We start from the raw sequence: 12,645 nt of genomic DNA on the forward strand, positions 1-12,645 counted from the left end.
TTAATGTAAGAATTCTCAGGCTGTTGTAGGTAGAAGGTAGGTGGTAGGGTGATTGGTAGTTTTACTTGTTTTGTTTTAATCTCCACAAAGCAAAAAAGCCTATTGCTCTAGGACCTAAGGATAAAAGTAGGTATGGAAAGACCCATAAGCTGAAGTTCAATTCTGTTTTTATGCACATTAAGTACCCCTCCAAAAAATAGCTTCAGGCTTGATTTCATTTTGCTTTTACAGAGGCATATATGACATGTTTTAATGATGACTGCAGTTGTTACTCTTAAGACCATCTCTATAAAGGTTTATTTTCATCCCTCACTGTAGCACCTGAGCAGCTAACATAAAGTGGTATTCATACATACATAGTGAAGTTTCAGGTAAACTCCATGTGGTCTCTGGCAGGTTTGGGTTTGTTTTTTCCCCCCTTCCAATTTAAGAGCGCATGTGCAGAAGCAAAATTTCTTGAGAAGTTTTGGGGTTTGATTTTAATTTCCTTTTTTGTGGTAACTTGACTTAAAAATGGCTTTTGGACAGAAAGTTGCCAGTGTTCTTTGATAAATGCTTTTGTTGCATTCCAGATTCAGACAATATTGAGTAACTTGTCACACAATTTCTTCTTGGCTGTCAGTGATTTATCCTGAGTTTAGTTACGCAGCTTTCATAGTGACTCTAAAAGGAAATTAATTTAATGCCTGTAGACTATGATTCACTGCTCTGAAAATTAGTATCAGTACCTTGTTTGTCCTGGAATTTATTAATTTGAGTGACATGTCTTCCAGTCCATTGTCCCCATAAACAGAGACATCATGAAGTAACTCGAGCAATTCTGCCCTGTCTACTTGGGTCTCATACAACTGCTCAGAGAGCCACACGAACAGAGGCAGGCCCTGACTTTGTCACACTTGCTGCATCTCTCAGAAGCAACACTCCGCAGCTGCAGATTTGGACTGAATGGTTTAATAACTCCAATTTAATAACTCCAAATAACTTTTTCCAAACTTACAAACAACAGTTACCATCATTCATTTGATTCCAACAGGTACCCCATTAAATTGGCAACAAATTATGAACTGACTTTTCATCCAGTGTCTTGTCCCTACAGGTTAAAAGACGACCATATATTCTTAGCTGTTATTCAGTGAAAGCTCCTCTGCTCTATCGACGCGTCACAGGATGGGTTGTCACTGATGAATGCAGGAGAATTGATGGGTTTCTAGTTTTACGACTGGCTGGCTTAAACCTGGGTTGCTTTTTCACTTTGTCCTCAATCAGGGCTTGATTCTCTCTAGCAAATCGTTGCCCTGTCATGCCGTGGCACAGCATCTTCCGTGGTGGTTACCCAGGAGGTCCTTGCTGGCTCAGACCTCAGTCACAGCATATCCCTTTGCAAACTGCAGCCCACAGAAGCTACACACAATCTTCTTAAAGCTACATATGTTTAACCTTAGCGAGAAAACGGGACACTGAGAAAAGGAGGACTTGAATAGAAAATGTAAGTCAGTTTGTCTTCCCAAAGGGTTTCTCGTGCTGCGTTAGGAGCCGAAGCAGACTTTGTCTCCTGAAGGCTTATGAGTCATTGCAGTCCAAGGCCGCTCTGACCTCTCGTAATGTTGCTGTAAAACCTTCAGGTTTGAGCCCCGTGGGGGAAAACTGTCTTCAGGCTCAGCGTTGGGCTGAGTTACAGCTTGAAGGTAAGCGGGCAGAAAATGCAAACCAGTGGGAGTTACCCTTCCCTCCTGCATACATTGCCTGACAAACCGGTAACGTAGTCCATTAAGCTGATGCAGTGGTCAGTGTTTATAATAATTTTAATAGATTCAGTAAACAAGTCACAAAACAGGGTCTAACAACACTAAAGTCTTAGTCAAGCACACACAAAAATGAGAAATGCAAATCCATTCTGTGCGCTTTCATTTCTTCTTCTGTTATTTTTCTTGCCTGCCTTTTCTGAAGCCTTTGCTTCCCTGTTGTATTTATTTTTCTGTCCTTCATTTTCTGCATTTCTTCTACTCCCTGAAAGTCGCTGCATTTTAGTCTACATACAATAAATATATAGTATATTACATTTAACTTAGTCACGGACAATCGTTATCATTTGTAAACCTAAACTCCAGCTTTTTAGATTTGGTATCGTGTGGTGATCTGCCCAAGTTTCCAAAAAAGGTTAAAAACACCGGAATAAAAACAAGACCGTGAAGAGCCCCAAACAAAATAACAAGGAACATGATCTTGAAAAACGTCCTAAAGATGTAGGCTTTTGCTGCAGCCAGGACAACTACTCCTAATATAGTAGAAACTGCACCTTGTAATACTGGGTAACCTAGCAGGGACAGAGCTTCGATTGCCCTTTTATTGGCTGATGACTCTCCACTCGTAACAAAGGCATAGGAAATATGAGCAGAAAAATCTACTGAAAACCCTATACAAATGACCAGGTTGATCATGGATATGGAATCTAGATTGACGTTCCAAAACGTCATGAAACCAGCAACACCGACTATAACAGAAGCTATAGCAAAAGTCACCCACAAGCAACACAACGGGTTGGGAATAAGCAAAAGGGAGACAACGAGCATTGCTCCGGCAGCGACAACAATGTTCTGAATGGTGTTCTGCACTATTACCAGGTACTGATCATAGTAGATGAACGCTGGGTGGTACACCATTAACGGAATACTGCACTGCTTGGCTGTCTCTCTTAACTGATTGAGAAGATTCTCCTCATCAACAGCTGAGGTCACGTTCACCGTCTGGATGAAGAAACGTGAAGCTTCTATGTTATCCTGAGTCTTGTTAATGTCCCACTGAAAACTGGGAACAATGTGAAACAGTGTAGGCAAGTTATTAATGAAGAGACTCTTACTGCTTATATTTACTAAACCACTTTCGGCAAGCTTTGTGTATACACTCAGCCATGACTCTGAGAGGTTCTTATCTACGTAGGAAATGCCCTCTAAATCCTGTGTGCAGTTCTCAATGCTAAGACGAACGGTCTCATTCCAGTAATCTACGCTTTGAGTAATGACAACCATGACCCTGGGTCCATATGCTGAGAAGTATTTGTCCTCGTCATCATAGTATGGAATAACGTAAGAGTCGTCACTCGCCAGATTTCGAAGATCGATGCCTTCCCTGATCTGAGTACATCCGTAAATACTGCCACCCAAATATGCTCCATACAGCAACACCACAAGTAGCTTGATCCACACATTTGTAAAAAAAGGACCGTAATACTTCCTAAAGAATATGCTCATTGGATGTTCACTTTCTGGCTCTTTGGCTTCTAGCTGAGCTGACTCCCTAGAACAGTTGCCTATACAGCAAGCATTGTACAAGCAGGACTTCTGAGCCTGATCTTTATCTACTCCCACAGGCATACAAGTTAGCCAGTGTCGGTTTCCTTGCTCCCTTTTATGATTTAATACAATAATTGCGCCAAAGAAGGTCATGGTATATACATAGCAGAAGACAAAAGCAGTGCCTGTATAGAGGCAAAATGACCTCACGGATGGAAAAGCAGTCCAGGTGCCAATGAAGAAGGCCAGAACATCTGTGAGAGTGGTGATGGTCACAGAAAGCGCTGCTTCTGCGTACGTCTCGGCCAACCGAGATTTAACATCGGATTTCTCTTTTTTTCTTGAACTTTGCTCCCAGGAAGCGATCATGATGAACATGTCATCAACACCAACTCCTGCAGGAAGAGAAACAGTTAACGCTGCATTGCAAATGCCAGCTTCCAATAACACCCAACAAAAGTACAAAAGTAATGGCCCATCTGTGACAAGTGTGTTGTATCTGCTGTCCAGGTGTCCAGTGATGGCGATTACATAGATGTAAATACATTGCTTATTCTGATGCTCAAGTATCCTTATCGTTAGAAGTGTCCCCCACTACCTCTGGAATCTCTTCTTCGTCACTGCGGCAAATTAGACCACTAATTTCTTGCTCTGCCTTCAGCAGACAAGGAGAGCAGTTGCTTCCACATGGGAGAACAGTGGTGCCAGTTCTCCAGTGGTTTGCTTTTTTATGCTCTTTGCTCTCCCCTCACCTTCTCTCCAGTTTACTTTCAAGCATTTATTCATTATTTACTATTCATTCATCTTCACATTTATACTGATGCGCCTGCATATATTACCCATCAGAGTCCTGGGAAACCCTGCCAGGAAGACCGGGTCCTGGGCTAGAGTTTTTGCTAAGACCCAAGAGTAAGTGAGCCGAAGTTCAGAAAGGTAGAGCCAATGTGCTGCTCTCAGCTCTGCTAGCTCTCGAGATTTTAATCACAGACCTTTCACTGTTTTGCCAATGTTACTGTATCAAGGGCTCTTCTATTCCCTGAAAATTAATCACACAACAAAGGGAAGCAAGACCCCATGAACAGAGGAGCAAGCAAAAATTGTACAGCTAAGCGTAAAAGAATACACGAAATCACTACCTGCTGCCTGAACAGGCAACTGCCAGTAAAGAGGCAAAGATCAATTATTTGTAAAACTGGCCAGCTGTCTTGATCAAAGGCATTCAGGGAAAGCAGCAGTACAGTGCTAGTCGATGGTTTAATTGAGAAAACAGAAAATGCATTTAATTTCCCAATGATGTCAGGGAAAAGTTCCAAGCATTTCAACGGGTATGATCGATTCACAGCAAGTTTGATAAACTGGAGAAATGCTAATTTAATTGCTTTCAGAATTATAGCAAGTTAATGAACAAAGCCCTCCACTTCAGAAACAAACAAATAAACAAAAAAGCACTGCACAAATATAAAAAGGGGTACAGCTGAACATAACGGCTGATATAGCTAGATAAACCAAACCTGGAGTTACCCTACTATGTCTGGCTTTAAAAATACGGCAAATCAGAAGCTGCTCTAAATGAAGTGCAGCTATCCCTCCTGAGCAAGACAGTGTCCAGGAAAAAGGTGGACCAGACAGGGGCTGTATTATCTCTTTGATATTAATCTGTTTGCATACTTGAATATTCAACACTATGGAAGACAGCACAGTGACAGTCCTAAGGAATAAAGGACCGTTAAAAAATAACAACAAAATCAACTATCTTCCATGTATGTGGAAGTACAAGGAACAATCAACTTAAAAATATCAGGGAAGCCTCAAAAGTTCTTGAGAGAACAGTTTCCTGTTTAATCCTCAAGAAGTTCTTAAGAACATTTGCCAGGAGTGGTTTAGTTAGATCCTGCCTTGCAGCAGGGAGGGCGACCTCATGAGGCTCCTTCCAGGCTCCACCTTCTATCATTTTGATGAGATGGTGTTCTTAAAAGAGCCGCTTCTAGCATACCGGGATTAAGTAGCAATGTCAGTGCTCAGCCCTGCCACTCATGCCTATTCCTTCTCATTGTGAAGGAGAGTTTGAAAATGTTACCTGAAGAGGCTGTAATAAACCAACCATGTAAACCCACTAACCAAAAAAAGAAAACACACAGAATTGTTATTCTAGAAAAGACTCATGATTTTTAACCAGGCCTATGACTCTCAAATGCTTGGGACTGCCTCTTGGATCTCCGAAGATCAGCCAGGAACAGGATAAGCAGCATGCCAAAAGGTAATACTGGATGGCAGCGAGCCAGGCTGCTTCCGGAAAGCAAGCAGGCTTCAAAGCAGTTCATCTAACGTACTGATAATTTGTTTGCTTTAATGCAAGGAAGACAAAAGTCTAACGTTATAAAGATCTGAAGAGACTGGCTTAAGCCCTTTTCCAGATATAAAAAAGGGGCTTTCTGAAATGTAAAGCCTCTGCAGTTGATGAGCAAACATCAAACAAATGCATTGGAATTATGCAGGAAACAAAGAAACAATGTGTGCCCTAAGGAGCATTTGCATTAGACACCTAGTATGATGCACAGCCTCTATCAAGCCAGGAGTTCCGTGTACTTTCCTCAGCACGAGGCCAAGGCCAAGAAAATATCACATGAGTTTATCATATAGGAGAGCAGATAAGGATTTAAAAGCAGTAATTTATTTGCAGCAACATTATCTAATGGTATTTGGAAAGTTCAGCACTGGCTGTGGAGCAGTCTGTGCAACTGTGATGCAAAGATACCTCCTCGCGGTTTTGTGGGGGGGGAGCTGGTTGCACGAATGGTGCATCACTTCAGTTGTACAGCTAAATGAGACTGTTTACTCCGTAGTCATTATATTGCAGAGGAAATTTCACATCTTAGCAAAACGAGACGGATTTCTTATTTGAAATTACAGACAGTCCTGCTCATTGCTTAAGCCATATTCAGGACCAATTTTACCTGACCAACGACTACACTTTGAAAATGGGGTGCAAAAACTTGCGGTAACTTGCTTCCTATATTCACCTGGTAATACAGGTACTGGTTTAAGTTAGTGTTAGTGTAGCACGAGCTGCACACTGGACACAGGTTCCACGGTGCTGCTGTTGAGCTACCCTGAGGCTGACTAACAGCAGAGAAGTAGGGAGCTCTCACTGGACTGCAAAAAGAGGTGGTCAAGAGGTGGATGGTTTGGGAAGACCTCTGCACCTCCTTCAATTGCTGACAAATTCAGCAGTCCCATAGGAAAGTACTAACAACTGTTTTGGGGTAGACAAACTAGCTAGAGCTAATGATGTATGTCAATGCTTATAGTATGCCTATAGAAAACAGCAGGGGATGAGATAGGGGAATGTGGTGAACCCTGTTGAGCTCACCTCAAGTATTAGCACTAGTTAAACAGATGATTAATCAGCATGGTGAAACTACCAGAAGTGCTAACCTTACCACCCTCTCATTTCTGGTTTTCATGCCGTAACAGTGGAACTAGAGCAGGCATCGTTTTCTGGGAAAAGCTGGCCTTCCACCAGAGCCCAGCTCCAGTCCCGGAGCGGGTTTGCCAAGCTGAGCGGCTCAGCCGCCTGCAGGAGCTCAGAGGAGGCTGCAGCTCCAAGTGTCTCCTCCCCTCACTGCAGGATGGAACTGCGTGTGATGTGATGCTCGTATCATAAGAGAGTAACACGTCAGGTTGGTTTTACTCCACTTTAGTCTTCGTATCTGAAGACGACTCGCTTTTTCTACTTACCTAGAATAAGAAATGGTGCATTTGCTACAGTGACCACAAACGGCACTCCACAGAAGAGCATCAGTCCAAAGCTGCTTAATACAGCTAAACCGGCAGAAAGCACTCCACAGGATGCAAGCCAGACATTATTTCTTATACAGCTCAGTCTGAAAATATTTTAAGGAATATCTTAGTTATATGTCAAATATTTCACCAAGGCATTTGGCATGACAAGTGAACATTCTGCATAGTAACCTGTCTGTGCAGAGAACTCTTGATGAAAGCTGCTATTTGCAGGAGAGCTCCCAGCTGCCAGCATTGGACTAGATTAATTTATATAGGAGGGGCCAAACACTTTATTACTACTAGCCAGCTACACACTTAAGAGTAAAGATGGGTACTGATCTTTGCATCAATAACAAAAGAGCTGGCAAAATAAAGACACGTAAGCTCTACCAGTGAGAGGCTAGATTTAGGGTGACCCCAAAAATGATGAATTTTTAGAAGCTCTTTCCTTTTACATGGGTTCTTGGCGTGGCATATCAGTGTAGTATGGAAGAATCTCCCAGGCAGTAAGTGCTGTGTACGGAAGCTTTCTCAGCAGACTGATTGGCTACCAGCCATTTGCCAAGACGCCCCTAAGGGCTGGCTCAAGGATTGCCCGCGAAATGCTCCTAGTGGGAGACTTCGCACCACACTGAGGGGGTAGAGAGTTGCCTCTTGCCTGATTAGTAATATTTTCCAGGCTGTACACCATTTCCGAACTTTAAGAGAACCTCTCGCTTCCAAGACAAGAAGCACGTGTTGGTGGAACCGCCCTTGCTCTGTCTGCACTCACAAACGACTGAGACAGCCGATACCCAGAAACTGTGTAGCCTAATGGGCATGATGCTTGCTGCAAGCGCTAAACCAGTAAGACCACCTCCGAGTAGAACTTTGATTCTCAAGCACACAAAAGCACACAAACAGTGCCATATGTTTGTCAAACGTACAATGGTTCACCTTCCACCAGCACAAAGAAAGGGCAGGCCAAGTTCTTTGTGGACAGCAGGTAAGGCTCAGACTCTACTAGCAAGCAGAAAGCCTGAAGCCGTACTCAGACTTGCAGTAACCTATGAAGCCAATGCTCATTCGCCTGTATCTTAACTGAGCAGGTGGCAGAAAAAAGGTGCAAATGGATCTTAACATGGTGTACTCCCTCCCCTGCTTCCTTCCCCTTTTTAACTGATCTTTACAAAAGAATTAGTATCTTGCAGGCAGGATGAGGATAGAAGCTATGAATGAAACAAGGAAGCAGCAGAACAACCTTAGCAATAGCACCACTTCTTCTTTCCCTCCCCGCAAAGGATGACTTTTCTGTTTGACTTTTGCGCATCTTTTCGGCGACTATCTCCACTGGGTATGCCACGTTGTGCTGGTTAAGTTTTATTCAACAGAAGTGCTGGTGCAGAATTCTGCTGCTGCCAGGACGGCTAGATCACACTTCTGGCCCCCTTCCTAGCCCGCACAGGGCAAAGTAGAACCCCTTCACAATTAATAGTGTTTACTTTGGCATAGCGTTTTTCAGTGCCAAAGCTATAGCACCTGAGACCTCTTAAAAAGATAAAGAGTAGGGGGTTGTTTCAGTTGTTTAAATAGTTCCAAAACCATCAGCTACAAGAATGATCCTTATGAGGTGGGGACTACAGAAATGACTGATGGCTTCAAAGAACAGATGAATGGATACTAGCATTCAAGCTGTGAATGCCTGAATGGAATGCTTGTTCAGGCATTCACCTAGTACTCATCATGAACCCCATTTAAGCAGTTGGGAAATAAGCACAAGTAGGAGAGAAACAGCAAAGACATTTTGACTATTCTCAAACGTCCCGTGAAGCCTGCAGCTTCAAGAACGACTTCGCTTTGCAAGAGCAGAATCCAATTTAGGCAAGGTAAAGATGAGCGGAAGGCACTCCTCATTGATCCATAGCTTAGAAGACATTTTACCTTAGGCAAGAGACGATTGAAAAGGTTATTGTCAAGAAATACGTTATGGAGAAGAGTGGGACCACGCTCTTGGTATTTCCTTCAAACTCTTGTTGTCTGGACAGCGAAGTAAAGTAAGTCACCTGCCATTAAAACCACAAGGAAAGAAAAGATGAAGCGCTTCTACTCTTCTTCTTGGTCTTTATACACACGCACAGGCAATGCTAAACATCATGTTGGCACTCGCACATTTCCATGGCCCTTGCAACCCCCAGACGAGCCGCCTGCACCAAGCCGAGGCCAAGAACGGTGCCTTGCATGCGCAGCGCGAAGCGGACGACACTGGAAGCATTGCTCGGAGAGCTGCAGCCAAACCTAGAGGCCGGCCCCCACCTTCTCCCTCCACCACCTCCCTTCTGGCGATGGGGCAGCCCGGGCGCTTCGGGCCTCGGCGGCCCCCGCACGGCCGTACCCGCCGCTGCGTTACCTGAATGGAGTTGAAGTTCAGATTCGACGGAATGTCCTGCAGGAAGCTTTCCAGCCACCGCCGGCTCTCCGCCGCGTGGCCGTCCTCCCGCAGGTAATACACCAGCTTCAGGGCCCGCGCCGACACCATCCGCCCGCCGGCGCCCGTCTGCACGCCGCCCAGCGCGGTGCCCAGGAAGACGCCGTCGTTGACGGGGAAGGTGAGGTTCTCCAGGGCGCCGGGCCCTGCAGCGCCCAGCAGCGGCAGCAGCGGGTTGGGGCTGGCGCAGGCGCTGCCTCTGCGAGCGCAGAGCTGCTCGTAGCCGCTGCCGCGCACCGCCGCGTCCAGCTGCAGCACGTCGTCCCGCGCCGGCGGGGCCAGGACCGAGTTGCCTTCCACCGCCACGGCGATGAGGGCGGCGTAGGCGCCCTCGGTGGGCAGCCGCGGGGCGGAGAAGCGCTCCGAGTCGTTAGTGGGGAAGTGCTGCCGCACGAAGTCGCGCTCGGCCTTGGCGGGCCCCCACGTCGGCGTGAACTGTCCCTCGATGTCGTTCGCCTGCCGCTGCGGCAGGAAGAGGAAGCCGGCGCCTAGCCCGCCCGACAGCAGCAGCGGCACCAGCACGAAGGGCCAGGGGCAGGCGGCCACGCCGCGCCCCAGCCCTGCGAAAAGCCGCCTCAGCGGCCGCTCCACGCAGTCGGTGTTGCGGCAGGAGCAGCCCTCCACGGGGCGCCGCGGCTCCGCCATGGGCGAGGCCGGGCCACGGGCTGCCGGCGGCAGCTCTCCCGCCACAGGCGCGCCTCACGCCGGGGCCCGGGCTCTTGCTGCGCGGGAGGAGAGCCGCCTTATTACGCCCGGGGCCGCGGAGGGAATGAGCGGTCCTCAGCAGCGCGGTCAGGGCCGTCCCGGCGGCGGCCGCGCCCTCCCCGACCGTGACTCACCGGGGCTTCCGCCGCCTCCCCGGGACGGGCAGGCGGGGGCAGGCGGGGACACGAGGCTCCCCCCGCCGCGCCGCGCCGCGTCCCCACCCCCGTGTCCCCTGCCGGCTTCGGCCGCCTGCCCGGCGGGCCGTGGCCGTGCCCCCGCGCCGAGGAGCCCGGTCGTGCCGAGGCCTCGGTGCCGTTACAGCGCCCGCCGTCCGATTCTGCCCCCGTGCAGGCCGGCTCCCGCGGAGGAGGCTGCAGGCGCGGCTTAGCCAGGCACGGCCCTGCGGCGCTTTCCTCGAGCAGCCGCGGGGCGCGGCCGCGATGGCCTCTCGTATCCCGTGGTAATGGTGTTTCGAACCGCTCTCCCAGCCCCCAGCTGCTACCTGTGCCCCTCGGTTCCTGCCCCAGTCAGCTGCCGTGGCTGTCTCTGAAGCTATGCCAAAAGCCAGGGTCTGCAAAACAATCTGCACCGAAGCAAAGTGCCCTTTTGCACAGAAGAGCGTGAGGCAGGGGCGCTCTCCTCTCTCTGGGGCCATCAGTGCCGTGTTGCTTGACGGCTGTTGGAGCGGCTTGCTCGTGCTGACAGGGAGTCCTGCCAGGCAGGTGCCTTCACTGCGCCCTTTCCTCTTGCTCAGGTGCTTCCCTGGCCCTCGTTTACCATAACAGCGTAATCCTGCAAAAAGAAAGTGACTTTCTGTGTGTGTAATGAGCGGAACAAACTCACTGGGGAGTCAGGTGAGTGTTGGGCCTGTTGCAAGGGGAAGAGTGAGGTAGGGCAGGAGGAAGGAGCACAGCTGGCAGCAAGACTGTGTCATGCCCAGTTGTCTCATGGAAGACCACGCATAGTGGAGAGCTGGGATTACAAGGAATTGTGGAGTTTGTGTTTGGGGTCTTGAGCTCCCTATAGTAGACAGAGAAGATTAATGTGATTTTGGGTGTGTGAACAGAGAACAAGCTCGGGGAAGGGACTTCCACGGGGTACAACGGACTCAATTAGACAGTTACAGTATTAAATCCAGATCTAGCTTCCATATTGTAAGGAAGAGGCTGCAAAATGAAGAAGTGAGGGATCAGGTGTAGTGATCCTGAGCAGGAGACCATCGGATATCGAGGAGTTAAGAGACGACATGGCAGCGAGCCTGTGCCATGCTGCGTGCCCAGCATGGCCCCCGGCCTGTGTGGTGCCGCAGCAATCCCTTGCCTGCGGAATGACCGCAGCCAGGCCGTGGTGACAAAGGAGCCTGCAGGCAGCATCCACTTGGTACCGGCGATTAGGCAACCAGGGTTCTTTTTCTTTACTGTTTTCCCTGAATCTGCTTGAATCGTTACTTCATCACTAAGGATTATTCTCCTGCCTGGGAGCAGAACCTAGGAAGTGACGGTTTACGTACATCTTGCTGTGTTTGCTCTCTCAGTAAACACGTTTACACAACAGGAGAGTGAGAGCTGAAAAACTAGAAGACTTTGAAACAACGTTTAGTGGCTGCACTGGGCAAGCCACAACAATCTCAGCGGTGTGGTACGCCAGAGCTTTGTGCAGTAACAATGATAGAAAGCATCTTTTCAAGTCCAAAAAATACCTTGCAGCTGGGTGTCCTGGACACTGGTAGTGACAGTGGCTTGAGTGCCCTCTGGCTGAGGAGAACATTTAGCTCTGATGTGACACTTTTGAGAGGTGTCTAGCCAAGTAGCTAATACGTCCCAGACAGGCACCACTTCTTCCTGCCCTCCTTTGAAAGAAGCAACTGTCTCCTCTTCTGCCACCACTTGCAAAGAAAAGTTGTGGCTATTTCTTCTCTCTTGTCCTAAGGAGACAGGCTTGCCACCTGCGAGCACAAAGCAGCCAGCTGGGCTCTGAGCAGGGTTACAGATCTCCCAGTGTGCCCAGCATTTAGCACAGGCTGGATCCTGGTGAAGGTACGTCAGTTCTGAATTTCTCTGTGGGAGAAAGGCTCTGTCCTGTAGTTCGTAACTTGTCAAAATCAAAGTTTTTTAATGAATCAGACTCCAAACTGGTAGCATCTCCCTCATTCTGGTCTCGGTTTCCTTGAATGGACTGACATCATGTTATCGGAAGAGCTCTTCATGTAGGAGGAATCTTTCCTCAGAAAATGAGGGATAAGCTATTTGATGTCATGTGGACACTTGATGAATTCTTGTCAAAGAGTTACCCAACTGGATAAGCTTCTCTTACATGGAGATAACTCCAGAGAAAAATAGACCTGTGTCAGGGAATAAAGTACAGAGATAAACCTATCCCCATAGCCAGACACTAAGACAACTT

At 47.7% G+C, this 12,645-nt stretch overlaps 1 protein-coding gene across 1 annotated transcript; it reads right to left on the reverse strand.

The window, feature by feature from the left end:
* Positions 1–1,457: 1,457 nt before the first annotated feature.
* PTCHD3 (patched domain containing 3) lies at positions 1,458–10,913 on the reverse strand. Its single transcript, XM_082015345.1, has 4 exons — positions 9,460–10,913; positions 8,994–9,115; positions 7,029–7,174; positions 1,458–3,685 (listed from the first exon to the last, which is right to left on the reverse strand). Exons 1-4 carry the CDS (start codon positions 10,180–10,182, stop codon positions 2,070–2,072), a joined length of 2,607 nt encoding a protein of 868 aa, XP_081871471.1. The 5' UTR covers positions 10,183–10,913; the 3' UTR covers positions 1,458–2,069.
* Between the last annotated feature and the right edge of the window lie 1,732 nt (positions 10,914–12,645).

The sequence above is a fragment of the Phaethon aethereus genome (genome assembly GCF_964289735.1).
Source record: "Phaethon aethereus genome assembly, chromosome: 2".
NCBI lineage: Eukaryota > Metazoa > Chordata > Aves > Phaethontiformes > Phaethontidae > Phaethon > Phaethon aethereus.

Excerpts from the sequence above, each read along its gene's own strand:
- PTCHD3 (XM_082015345.1), bottom strand. The coding sequence starts at position 10,182 with ATGGCGGAGCCGCGGCGCCCCGTGGAGGGCTGCTCCTGCCGCAACACC. Across the intron at positions 9,116-9,459 it reads TGAACTTCAACTCCATTCAG|GTGACTTACTTTACTTCGCT; the intron begins GTAACGCAGCGG and ends TTTTAATGGCAG. Across the intron at positions 3,686-7,028 it reads TGCACCATTTCTTATTCTAG|GAGTTGGTGTTGATGACATG; the intron begins GTAAGTAGAAAA and ends CTCTTCCTGCAG.